Source organism: Glycine max, chromosome 14 (genome assembly GCF_000004515.6).
Source record: "Glycine max cultivar Williams 82 chromosome 14, Glycine_max_v4.0, whole genome shotgun sequence".
In the NCBI taxonomy this organism is placed as follows: domain Eukaryota; kingdom Viridiplantae; phylum Streptophyta; class Magnoliopsida; order Fabales; family Fabaceae; genus Glycine; species Glycine max.
In genome coordinates, this window is record NC_038250.2 from 5,951,505 (window position 1) to 5,962,001 (window position 10,497).

General features: G+C 31.6%; 1 protein-coding gene across 9 annotated transcripts; it reads right to left on the minus strand.

Annotated features, from left to right (window-relative positions):
• Window positions 1-659: 659 nt before the first annotated feature.
• IPK1 (inositol pentakisphosphate 2-kinase) lies at window positions 660-8,352 on the minus strand. Of its 9 annotated transcripts, none has more exons than XR_005888164.1 (10): window positions 8,136-8,352; window positions 7,962-8,072; window positions 7,651-7,866; window positions 7,211-7,358; window positions 6,975-7,015; window positions 6,697-6,807; window positions 5,917-6,513; window positions 5,163-5,328; window positions 3,037-3,331; window positions 660-1,083 (listed from the first exon to the last, which is right to left on the minus strand). XR_005888164.1 is itself a non-coding variant. In XM_014766437.3 (9 exons), exons 2-8 carry the CDS (start codon window positions 8,061-8,063, stop codon window positions 5,173-5,175), a joined length of 1,371 nt encoding a protein of 456 aa, XP_014621923.1. In that variant the 5' UTR covers window positions 8,064-8,072; window positions 8,136-8,352; the 3' UTR covers window positions 2,782-3,331; window positions 5,163-5,172. The 9 variants fall into 9 exon arrangements, 6 of the variants coding, with proteins under 6 accessions (XP_014621923.1, XP_014621922.1, XP_006595481.1 ...); XR_005888165.1 differs by lacking the exon at window positions 660-1,083 and adding an exon at window positions 2,640-2,864; XR_005888163.1 differs by lacking the exon at window positions 660-1,083 and adding an exon at window positions 2,640-2,936.
• Window positions 8,353-10,497: the final 2,145 nt, after the last annotated feature.

Below are 10,497 nucleotides of genomic sequence, written 5' to 3' on the forward strand. Positions count from 1 at the left end.
GAAGTTGCATAGTATTGAGACGCAAGTCTCTGCAAAGGCACCAAAAAAACCCATTAACTCGTTGGCAAACATACTGAATAATCAAGTAGTATTCAATAAAAATATCATTGCCTTGGATACTCGCGTAATACTTGACAAATTTTATAAACATTTTACTATCTAACGTAACAAATAAAACAATAAAACCATAACATTCAATAAAACACAAGTTTGAAATTATTTTTGAGTTTCTACATAAAAATACTATAAATCAAATGAAGTTAAATTTCATCGAATCAAACTCTCTTTACAATAAAGTACAATATCCATCTTGAAATTTAATATTAATATCCGTCATCATTCAAAAATAATGTTCTAATCTCTAATTCTTTGATGAAAAAGAATCTATGTTCCTCTATTAAATCTCAATCCCTTATACATTTAATAAAAGGAACTTACTTTAAGCTTAATGACTCAAAGATACAATAACCCTCATCCAATTCCTAACTCCAAGGTTTATTAACTGCTCTATTATGATTCAAGATGAAGAGGGTATTTTCCAATCATAATTTCATCCAAAAATCAAGTTATAGAAGTATTTCTCAATAACAAATCATAACAACGATTAAGAGTAGAAGTAAAACACTAATATTAAAAAACAAGATGCATATATAAACATATTTCAAAAGAAATAATTGAAAATATAAGATTTAGTTACATCTAACCCCAAACAAGGGCAGGATCTAGTTACCTATTTCCATGGGTAGCACCAAAATACAATAATTGAAGGAAGAAATGGAAGAAGAGAGAAATGGGAAAGCTTTTTCCAAATAATGCCTTTTGTTGTGCAACGAAGCCCCCTTCAAAATAGAGATCTGGTCCTCTTTTATAAAATCCCCATCAATCACAGCTTTTTAATGAAGATTAGCTTAAACAAAAAATTTCAGCTTAAGTGGATTCTAAAGCTCCACATTCTGTTTTGATTTCGCTTAAGTCAAATCTTTTCTGGCTTGAACCAAAATTTGCTGCAACTTTCCCTTTTAAGCTTTCTCAATCTTTGCTTTAAGGTGCCTTTCAATCCACTTGGAATCCCTACAAAATAATCTATCATAGGCACAAGTAACTTATCAAAATGATAAACTAAAGAGAAAAATTACATATTCATAAATTATAATTATAAAGGTACAAACAAAGTCCTAAATAAGAGAAAAGATAAGATAATTGTTTAAATTCAAAATCTCAACTAAGTACTGTTGACAATTTTCAATATGAAACATATGAAACCTTAGACATGATTTTTTCAGTCCATAATTATAATGCTAGGTACAAAAACAAGTGTTGAGAATATGTCTTATATCTTTAGCTTAGAAAAGAATAATTTAGTTTATTTTTAACAATTTTTGGTTGAAGAGTAAATGGAGTGTCACTCTGGCAGTGTAGGTAGTGGTAAGTAATTAGTCCTATGCCCAAGTGAAGTTGTCCTACATATAAATAAGTTGCATCCTTAGAATTAAGGCAGGTGATGTGAAATTCCCTAACACTTTTCTCCTACTTGAATTTGAGAGATAAAATTTGCTTCAGGCTAAACAGACAGCAATTCCTACTGTTTTACTAAGTCTCAAATTTAGAAGAAAAAGGTTCGTATGCTTTGCCATTAATTAACATTGAATTGGTCAGTCCACCAATTACCTGCTCAGGTGTAATTTTCTGGTTGTGAATGTGAAGTTACGTGTAAGTTGAGTCTTCGTATCATTATCTTTTTTCAGTTCAAGATGTTGTAGCTAGATGACTGCTTAGATATAGGAAATGTGAAGTGCATGTCCTGATATCAATGTGACCTTGTCACAACGACACTGGATCAAGACGTTTCTTGTGATTCATTGTACATGCTATTATTTGTTCATCTTCACAGTTCTTCTACTACTACAAATTTACGATCCATGAATGAAGTTTAACAACCTTAATTTGATCTAACACAGCAAGGCAAGTTGGCAACATAATATCATCAATCCATAATGTTATGTTACAAATTCTTGTACTGTTGGTCTGGTCAACAAACATATCATAGTGCTGCTCACTAGCTTTGCACAATCACAAACAGACCACGCAAATCAATTCTTTTTTTGTTGGAAGTAAGGTATCCCCAAAGCCGGAAGTCGTAGGATTAACCCTGGAGACGTAGAGATCACTAAAGTGGGATTTGTCACTTCCAACAAAGTTATCAGCATGTTTAAGAAATCCAATCATCTATTAATTGTGTTGGACCTTATTGGTCCATCAATTTTATTTATACAAATGTTACAAGTAATAGATAATAGATTTTTATGAAAATCATAACATAATGCTTACTTGTATTTTCCAAAATTTTAATTTCTGTAACTAGTTTTTTTCATTTGCCCATCTTCAATTTTTTTTTGTTTTTAATTAAGGGTTGATCTTTATAGAACCATTTTTTTTCATGCCTCAGTCCAAACTAGTGACCATGTAATTCTTTTTATAGTCACCTTGCTACTAATGCAGATATTGAAAAAGAAGAGAGCATTGTCTCCGTACGGATCAAATAAAATTGATTATGGCCTATGTTTAGAACCATCATTATAGTTTATACGGCCAGTCTCGCAGCCGAGGAATTCTGCAGATTCAATGCAACACTCAATCCATTCAAGCAGAGGAATACATATTATGCATCATATTCAATAATCCAACAACAATTACAATAGCAATAACCTCATTCTATTAGATAAGCTCGGTTACGTGAATCACATCATATTCGACAATAAGAATGTAAAATCAATGCGATAATTTTTACATAATGTACGGCTTCATCCATAAATAATTTCGATACCATGTTTTGATGACAAAAAAATCAATTTAAATTTCTGCTCCTGCAGTGCAGATGTTCCAGTGAGACAAGGTTGGACGTGAACAAAGAAGAGGTAACATATAAACTATTTTATCTGTCATAAAGAAATTAACAAGATAGTACGAATGGCACAAGAAAAATTAATTATTTACTTAATGAAACAGTGACTATACCCATCTTCAACAGTCACATACCAGTGAGGCCACACATCACATCTCTAGCTCAAATTCGGAGTATGAATAACAGCATCCTTTTTCTCTTCCTTTTCTTTTTCCTCCTTCTTCTCCTCTTTTCTTCCTTTGGGGGGCCAATACTCACAATGGTTGCTGATTTTCTGAACTTTCTAACAGGCTTTACTGTCCTTAATGGATCAGCCTCACCAATCACTGTCACTGTGTTTTTGTCTGGGTCTAGGACAATGGAAGCGATTCCTTCAACAGTTGCAATCAACTTCATCACCTTTTGCCGGCACCTTGAACAGCAGAAGTTCTACTTACACCACACAAGTACCTCACATAAACCAAAAAGTAGATAAATCTTACACCAAAATGAACAAAACAGCTGAAAGTACTTCAGCCTGTGAATGTAAGTATAGGATTCTAGAAGAAGTGAGGTGAGAGGTCATAACATTTATCATTACATTACATAACAAAAAGAATGTTATATATCATGTGGAAGTGTGTAAGGATATGAAATATTCATATATGAAACCTTAGACATGATTTTGGAGTCTATAATTACAATGCCAAAACAAGGTACAGAGAAGATTTGCTTGATTAACTCCCATCTATTATTCCCTGACTAAGCTTTCATGAATTTATGGGCATGTTCTACTCAAGAAGTTTAGTTGAAGAGTTAATGGAGTGTCACTGTGTCAGTGCTGGTAGTTGTGGGTAACTGGTGATAAATGCTGGTCGGAATTTAAGTTAATGTCTTGTCAACTATTATGCGCTCCCAAGTGAACTAAATGCATACAAAAAGCATCTACTACTTTAGGTACCTTTTCTTCTACTTGAGCTTGAGATATATATTTCTAGTATGTGTCTTGACTCCTGAGTCTTTATTGAAAGAAAGGAAAATTAAACCTCTTTAGTAGACACGGTTTGAATTAACTTCTAGTTCATGGCAGCTTTTCAATTGTGCTGTCAACACTTTTTTAAGATAAGAATGTACAACAAAATTTCTATTAAGTACCAGTGAAGGAAATGTTTTTATAATTTCTTTAATCAATTTATTCTTGTATAATTTTCTCTAATTTTTGGACCAGAATAGCTATGTAGAATTAGTATAAATAGAGTTTCTCCTTGTTTTAACTTTTTTATATATATATTTGAGAGTGTTCTCTTCTTTTTCTTGAGTTCTTTGAGCCATTTTGGTAATCAGAACTTGGTTCTAAATTTTGGTGTCGAGTTTGAGTGAGAGAACTGTCTAGAATTAGTCTAATTATGGAATTTTGAAAAGGTGTTCAATACAAAGACCACATGCGCCTTGAGTGGTATGGGTGTTCATGGGTCAGGTTATTTGAATAACCTAACTGTAATCATATGAAAGTTGGATTTCATAACCATAATCATAACTTATTTTTCATAACCGAGTTTGGTATCTGTGTAAAGCTTGTTTTGAATTTTAAAAAACTGGCTATATAATCAGTTACATATCCAAAACTGATTATATAACTGGTTTTGATTTTTAATCCAAGACCAAAGTTGAAGATGAAGATGTTTTAGGCCTTGGCCGTGGTCAAACCAAAAATATCCTAATCGAGGCTGAGGAGAAGATGCTCCGACCTAGGTGAAACTAAATATACTCTAGGTCGAAGTATATTTATGGTTAAATTTTCTGTAACAAACAGTGTTGCCCGTGCAGAGCATGTTCACTGGTCTAGTTATTATAAAATCAGTTAAATATGATTATAGTTAACATGAACATCGTAATTTAGTCTCAAAATTTTTTAAATCCAATCGATGTTATCCTTTCCCGGCTGATTGAACCAAAAGCGTTAGCCGACAAAAAACTGTGAAATTGACATCTGTCCTTGAGACTTGTCGTGGGCCACATATCTACAGACTACATTATAAACAGTGATGAGAGAATTTATCATAATAACAAACAAGCTTCTCAAACCAACGCACCCCATGCAGAATACTAACACTAAATATGTTTTGCAAAAAAAAGTTATTTTCATAAGATATCATATTTCAGGAGGCAACAAATACTAGATGAACCAGGAAAAATAATAAAAATACAAGCACAAACACGTAAACAGGGGAATCTGACAGCCCCAACATACTCATGAAGTAAGAAAAGAACACTATCGAACCTATTAAATCTCAATATGCAGCATTAGATGCCTTCAAGCCTGTCTCTTCATTTCTTCCTTGATCCATTTTGATGATTTGTCTGTAGCAGTTCACTATCTTCTTATCTAATTCATAGTAGTCTTCCACTTTACTTAAGCGCTTTAAATCAAGGTCGATAAAATACACCTAATATAGATCAAATTGCAAACAAACTAAGATATTCAGTGCATAACCATTACAGCTGAAACTCATTTTTCTGGATAAAGATAAAAAGAATAGCATCTTTAAGAATTGCAACCTACGGCATAAATCATAAATTATGTCTGATAAATATTGTTTGATTGTTTCTTTTAAAAGTCCCTTGTCTTTTTTGAGAAGTACTACAATGGGGATGCTCTTCAAAGCTGCTGTGACTGAAAAAGTATGAAATACCTAGAAACATTTTATCTTTTCCTAATTTGACCTTGCACCCATTAAATTTTATAACACCTGTTTTTAGTAACTTTAAATACTTGGAGCAGTGGTACAATAACTTCTACCAAACCCATTATTGATTAAGGTGAATTCACATCATATTATATCTTTCACCAAACAAATTCTGAGTGACAGTTAGAAGTAGCTGTTTATAGCACCTACAGGACAACAGTTTTTGAAAAAGCTGCAGCATCCCCAAGCAAGGCCTTAAATCAACATTAAAATGAACTGAACAGATTCATGCAAACACTATAAACCAAAAATTTCAACCAATAATAATAACAGTGATGTTCTGCCTACCTTATAATCAAAGGATTGCTCCGTTGAGTCCAGATATACATTATCGTACACAGATCCAGAATCCTCCTCATTCCTTGGTCTAAAACACAACATCAAACTGCAGTCTTTTGCAGTTGTTGCTATCAGGTAGTCCTTTACAATTCTCAAACTTTCATCCAGTGAAGCTGAATGCAAAGGGGTATATATTTTTGCCTGTTCTTCACTCAATTCCTTACACACCATGCACTGTTGAGAAGTAATGTTATAATATGCATGGATGACCCCTTCTATGTCAATATTATCAAGCTTCTGCACCTTCAGGAGCTTATCAAGGACTCCTGATTTTTGCAAAGCCTCAGTAACAAGAGTAGATAAGTTATTTGTACATAGATCATCATCAGCTCGAATGATTGACTTAAGTTCATCTTCAAATGCTTTAGCAATACAAACATCTGTATTTTTTGCAACACCTCCCAGTCCTCCAAGTATGAGAGAGCCATTCAAAAATACACGAAAATTGTTTTGAGGAGTTGTAAGGAGACCTTTAATAGCTTTCAGAATTCTTTCCTTGGATCCAGAGAACAGATCAAGTGGATTGTACTCACTTAGTTGCGATATCTACAAACATATTCAAAGAATTTCTAACTCAGATTTAATGCCAAATAAATAATGGACATTGACTATTACAACATCAATCATAAGACAGAGAATTAAATGCTGAGCCTAGAACATATGACAACAGGAAGTATGCACTATGCAGCCACTAGATCACCATAAAAGGTTAAATTTTGTAGGATGTACCTCTCCTTGAAGCAATTTCAGAGTTTGGTGCATTTCAAATCGGGTTATTCTCCTTTTGATAGCATTTACTTCAGATATGAATCTTGAAAGAGGAAGAAATCCGCATTTGGGCTACTTTTCAAGGTAAAATAAAAGTTATTGTTACAACCAAGCGAAAGAGAAAGACTGAGAGGAAAGGGGTGAAGCTGAGATAAAGATATTCAATTTAAACTGAAGTATTCTTTAAGGAGAGAAAATAAACCAAAAAATAACAGTGTGTGACATAATGCAGGCAATACCTTTATCTCAACAGATAAGCAGAGGCTAGATCCTTGACTGCCTGAAATGAAACATAAAGCTTAATACAGAACCTTCAAACATTTGACAAGTTTATGTACTAACTCCTCATACTGGCAAATGATGATATCTCAGCTATTTATGACACAGTGCTAAAACTTAGATATATTTAATTTAAAAGGAAAAACAGAAAAATGTTAAACAGTAGAAGCAAGTTCAGTGTTACACATCACATTACCATAAGCAAAGAGAGAATGATCTGACATGAGAAGGCCAAAATCACAATGTGCATCAACCCTGGCAGCTTCAACTCGCCACGCAGGACGTTGACCAGAAACATTCTTCTCAACCAACTCAAGGAATTCCCTGGTCACCAGGACGTGCATCTAACAAATACCAAGGAGGCATAGGTCAATGATCACAATCACAATCACAATCACTTACTTTCTCACGCAACATCTTAACCACTTCATTCCAAAAATCACAGCAATTCACTAAACCCATTTTTATCAATAACAAAACTGATCTTCAACACATGATAATAAAAACAACCACTTTCAGTCAATAAAACAACTTCCGTTTATGGGTTTCTGACGAAAAATTCTAGAAGAGGGACAATGCAACAGTCACTGACATACATACATGCATGCATGCATACATACATACATACATACATACCCCAGCATCAACAGAGTTGGAACCAAGCAAAGGCTTCATAACATGCTGCACATATAGTTGACCAACTATTTCCTTGTCTGAAGAGGAGATAAGTTGATGCACATCTTTCCAGAGAACACGTTCATGTGGAGTCAAAGCTATGCTATTCCTCACACTCACACTCTTTGACTGCGATCCATTCCTTGGAGCCTTACGTATGCGGACCACTTTCCCAATCTACACACACAATACACATTAAGCTTGGAAAAAAAAAATCATATAAGCACACAATTCAGCTACAACAAGCAACGGAAAGAAACCAAAAAACACACAAAAGAAGGTGAGGATCCAGCGTAAGCGAGCACAAGATTAACTGCTCCTTCCCCTCTGTAAACCCAGTCAGCTGCGTCTTCCTCTTTCAAAGTCAATGCCATCTGTTTCACCTGAAAAATCTGGTTCAGCATTTCATCAAACACTAAGAAGACAGTTCAAACAATAAAGGGTACCTCGTGCTTCCAAGGGGAGAAAAATGGAATGCAGCTACTACTTCAAATTCTAAACTCTAACCACAGGAACAAGATCAAAACGAGAAACACGATGTTAAATTTATGTTGTCTTAGATTCAGTTATAAACAGTAAACGTAGACAATGGGAATAATGAACATGGTGGGAAAGGAATTGTGTGCTGTCTTTCTGTGAGTGGAGTCTCCTTTACGTGTCGATGCCAGAATTTATTTATTTATTTATTTTTATCACAATACCAGAAATTATTCGCTAGTACATGATCACAACGAATCTATTGTCTCCACTAAAATATATATATATAAATCTTTTAAATTGTTAAAGAAAGTTAATAAATATTCAATGTGATTCTATCTTAAATTCTTAATTCTTAACTAGACATTCAGTAGTTTCCTATCGCTTGAGAAAAAAAATTGTTTCATTCAAATATAGCAAATATTTTTTGACAGAACAAATATAGCAAATGTTAAATAGAAATTATTGTAATTCTAAACAAAAAGGAAAATTCTTCAAAAAAAAAAACAAAAAGGAAAATATTTATAATTGCATTTAAATGATAAAATGAAACTATTGAGCAAATGAATTAATCAACACGGAATTATTTTATTTTAAATAATAATCTTGAGTTGGAGTTTTAAATATATAATTGTATTAAACATTAAAAAAAAAAGCTTGGTGGCATAAAATAATTATAATAATTATCTCATGTGAATACTTATATAATAAAATGAAAGAAAAGTTAAACAATAAAAACAATAGTCATTGTATATAAAAGATCAATGTTATTAATGGAGATTGAATTTAATGGGAGGAACTACTCTCTTATTATAATATAGTGAATTGAAGTTTGAATCTATGCTAAAAAGGGTGTTTTATTCTAGTGCCAGGTCATGTTTGGAATGAAATTTTCTTTAAAGAAAGAAATACGTGCAAACAAAAGAAATATATTTAAAAGATAACAATTTAACACATTTTATAACATCTCATTGTATAAAATATTTTAGACGTTGAACTCCTAGAAAGGAATAGTCACGAGTTTTTGAGAAAAAAAGGAACCTAAAACGGAATGGAATAACTGTTTGATAGAGAGGATTTTTTTTTTCCTGAGAACGGGCCAATCTATTGACGAGGTTGATTAGGAAATGCATGATCCTAGTACTTTATGCTAGTATATATGGCAAAGAAACATAAAAGATATGGAATGTTAAATTGTAATTTTGTTTCTCTTATAATTTTTATGCTATGATTTTGATTTTTTTATTTTTTTATTTTAGTTTTCATATTTTTAATAAACAGTAATACTTTAGTTGAATTTGTATATATTTATTTCTATTATTTTTTATATTTTAATTAATTAAATCATTTTTATGCTATGTTAGGTGAATATGTTGGTTCTAGGTGAAATAGAATCAAAATTTTGGATTTTCTTAACTAGGGATCAAAATTACGACAAAAAAATAAAGAAAGTTAAAATCACATATTAAGAATTATAAGGGAATTGAAGATGTAATTTAGACTAAATAGAACTTAACTATTCATGTTTTATGATGAAATTTTTTACAAAAGTAATTTATTTTCTCAATCTTTCCACTTTACCGGGGAGAAAAAAATCATATATTTACATAATCTTATTATTAGTGTGTGTTTGGATGAGTATTAATAAAATTAATTTTGTAAAAATGATTTTATAAAATTAAATTAAATTAATTTTTAGGTAATGTGATTTATGTTTAAATTTTTATATAAAAATAAGTTAGGAGTAAACAGAAATTATTTATAAAGTTACTTTAATTTAAAATCAATTATGGATACATAATTAGTTATGAACTTTTTTCTACTATATAAAATGTAAAAAATTATCTAAAATCAAATTTAAACTCAGAGTCATTCTTCAATATTAGAACAAACAGACACTTAATTTGATCTTCAAATTATTTTTTTTTTGTTTCATTTTATTTTATATTTTTAGATAAGTCTTTCATAAAAAAATTCTTTACCAAAGTGTCCATTTAGTTGGATGGAAGGAAAACAAAATAAGTGGGAATATTTTGAAATTTGAATTGAAAAGAAAATTAAAAAATAAATCAATTGTTTTTTCTAAAGGTCAAGTTTTTTTTTTCTTCTCATTTTTTCTTATTGTAGTCATCATGATATCAGTGGGAAATATTCACTAATTTTATTGGTGACTAATATAGATTAAAACTTGATTAATCACCTTTAATGAGATCTCTCTCCTTAATCACTTTTTTTCTCACCTATAAGACTTGAACTCAAAATCTTATTTAAGGGGACCAAATTAAATATTACCACTTGTTGGTTCTCATATTTTGTAGGATCTATTGTATC

Bases quoted from the DNA above. Each gene is read 5' to 3' on its own strand.
- IPK1 (XM_014766437.3), bottom strand. From the start codon at position 8,063: ATGGCATTGACTTTGAAAGAGGAAGACGCAGCTGACTGGGTTTACAGA. The intron at 6,514-6,696 runs GTACATCCTACA...ATATGTTTGTAG, and splicing joins TGAAATTGCTTCAAGGAGAG to ATATCGCAACTAAGTGAGTA. The intron at 5,329-5,916 runs GTAGGCAGAACA...GATCTATATTAG, and splicing joins AGCAATCCTTTGATTATAAG to GTGTATTTTATCGACCTTGA.